Source organism: Oratosquilla oratoria, chromosome 25, assembly GCF_046742065.1.
Source record: "Oratosquilla oratoria isolate Oo_2021 chromosome 25, ASM4674206v1, whole genome shotgun sequence".
In the NCBI taxonomy this organism is placed as follows: domain Eukaryota; kingdom Metazoa; phylum Arthropoda; class Malacostraca; order Stomatopoda; family Squillidae; genus Oratosquilla; species Oratosquilla oratoria.
The window spans coordinates 37,520,021-37,522,520 of record NC_134801.1 but is presented as its reverse complement, the minus strand read 5'-3'; the positions used below and the strand labels follow the sequence as shown (position 1 = coordinate 37,522,520).

General features: G+C 42.0%; 1 protein-coding gene across 1 annotated transcript in view; it reads right to left on the bottom strand.

The window, feature by feature from the left end:
- LOC143039077 (uncharacterized) overlaps nucleotides 1-1,279 on the bottom strand; it is a 5,927-nt gene extending 4,648 nt beyond the window's left edge. The window contains exon 1 of the mRNA XM_076208929.1: nucleotides 1-1,279. This exon is cut by the window's left edge and continues 2,111 nt beyond it. Coding sequence (XP_076065044.1) covers nucleotides 1-1,279 — 1,279 coding nt within the window.
- Nucleotides 1,280-2,500: the final 1,221 nt, after the last annotated feature.

Genomic DNA, 2,500 nt, shown 5'->3' with positions numbered 1-2,500 from the left:
CAACAGTTTTAGTGGAAACAGCACGAATACGTCCCAAAGAAAAGGTGTTACCTTTTCTTTCTCTCCAAACCGAATGGGCCTTGTCAAAACAGAAATGTTGAGGCATCTGATGATAATACAACGTGGAGACGAACTTCTCATCAGATTTCGCACACAACTTGAAGAAAGCGGTTAATTGGGTATCTTGTTTTGCTTTCGCTGTTACGGTCCCTTTAGATGAGTTTTCGTCATAAAACACCTCGTTTTCGCCCTCAAGGTGTAAGTCGAGAGAGGATACCGGGGGATAACTTTTGTATATGTCAAACCCGAATATCTTCCATGTTGCTTCATTCGCATTTATATATCTCGCCTCTTGGAAGTTCTTAATTTCATTCACGGTCCCATCTTTTGTAGTTTTACTGAACAGGACCCTATCACACCCCTTGTTTACATACTTCGTGACATAAGCTATAGCTTTAATCGAATTTGAACATTCAACGTTGATGTGGGCGTCATACTTCACACACAGATAGGGGCTGTAAGGAACAACCCAAGAGTTGTCAATAACCTTCTTCATTCCTTTAACCTTGGTAACAAAAGATTCCCCGCCTTCTCCGATGGACCTACGTTTGTACTCAGGGTACCCATTGTTACCGAACATTAAGTCGTTTCTACAGGTCTTAGGAAAGCCCTTTCCACATGTCGAAGCGGTTGGCTTAGATTTCTGGCAACATAGGAGAGACTCATCGTACCCCTTACATGGTCCATGGATCATACACCTTGTAACGACATCATACAACCTGGGTTCAGCTTCTTTGTTGGGGATTTCAGCGGATATTATACGTGAAACCCTTTCAGCTGTCACACGCTCATTCATCCATAAGAGGATGTGAACATGAGGAAGTCCACGTTTTTGCCATTCCACACCATAAAGATGCGCCTTCACCCTTCCGAAGATCTGTTTAGATACCAAATCATGCATCAAACTATCAACCTTCAACTTGAATACTCTACTAATTAAATCTGGGCGGTCCCCGATCGACCGTATTCCAGCAGAACCTGTATCATCCATAGCAACTTGCAGCTCCCGCCAATGCGGGTTCATAGTGAAGGTTATGAAATAGTCAGGAGATCCATAACACGTAACATATGTAAGCGCATCTTGTTGGCGCTCTTTCATATATCTGGGACTTCCAATGAAAGTACTGGGCAACACAACCCTTTGACCTGTATCAGCGACTTTATCGCTTCCAAGACATAATATGTCTGCTCTTTCTTTTCGGATCCGTTTCTGGTTCATTTCGAGGTATGACAACCTATTACTTTCTACTTTCACGTAGTTATCCACAACAAACTGTTGAAACAGTCTCCTACACTTAGTTATGTGGTTGAAAAACGCCTTCCCGCTCCATATAAAGAAAGGAGTAGAACATACACGGGGATAAACGCTTGTAAGTAGACAAAGTTGATGGCCCCGTAGAGGCGTCACACTCATCTTCTTCAGGCGGTTCAAGACCTCTAACACGGACTTTGGATAACCTTTCCATGGAATGACAATATCCGATGTCACCGTTTGGGATCAACAAAGGATACTGGAAAGCATCGTAATGGAACTTCAAATGGCTCAAACTTGTAGTCTTGAAGTTCGAACCGGGCAAAGGGGAAGTAACTGTTATCTCCAATGGATCTCTATTGGGTTCAAAGCTAACAATCCCACCAACCTGTGATGAAGCAGATGGAAGGTGATACAGACCCTTATGTTCCTTGGTTTTTGATCCCGTCTGCCGCTCTTAGCGTGATAGACACAGCAGGCATACTTTCCGTCTTATTAACGTGTTCACTAACTAATGTTTTACACGTTTCAAATTCCTTCAAAATCGGGTTTAGACATTCATTATACTGAACCAAGTAATCATAGAACATGGAAATGATATCCTCGTTTGAACTCACTTCCTTCCTCTCTCTCTTTCGGCGCTTAAGAGTTTTTTCGTTTTTCGCCTTTCGATCCATGTTTTGTACACGTAACTTAATCTGGTCTTCCTTATCATGATAGAAGTATAAGTCCAGGAATGAAGAAATAGGTTTCCAAAAAGGGTTCTTTTTACCTGCGATCGCTTCGGGGTTGAGATGTCCAATGGTATGGTATATTTTCCCTTGAATCTTGTAACACAATGTTAGTTCGCTCGGGTCATGGAGTTTGCTTGAAGTGGTAAATGATGTGAAACAGAACAACGCGTTGAACCCACAGATCTTGTCCAGGAACCGTTTAGATAACGGAGACTTTCCTTCGTACATACTTTTAATACCGTTTTTAAGCTCTGAAAACTGGATATGAGGCGTTTGTCCTTGCTTACAACAAATAGTCTTACGTTCTCCTGCCCATAAAAGCGATTTACAAAGCTTACATTTGAAGTCCCCTATTGTACCAATATTATGGAGCGGTATCTTTGCTTGGTCTCGTAAATAACCTTCAAGCGTATCAGATATTACTGCTATTGAATCCACATAATCCGCCCTAAAA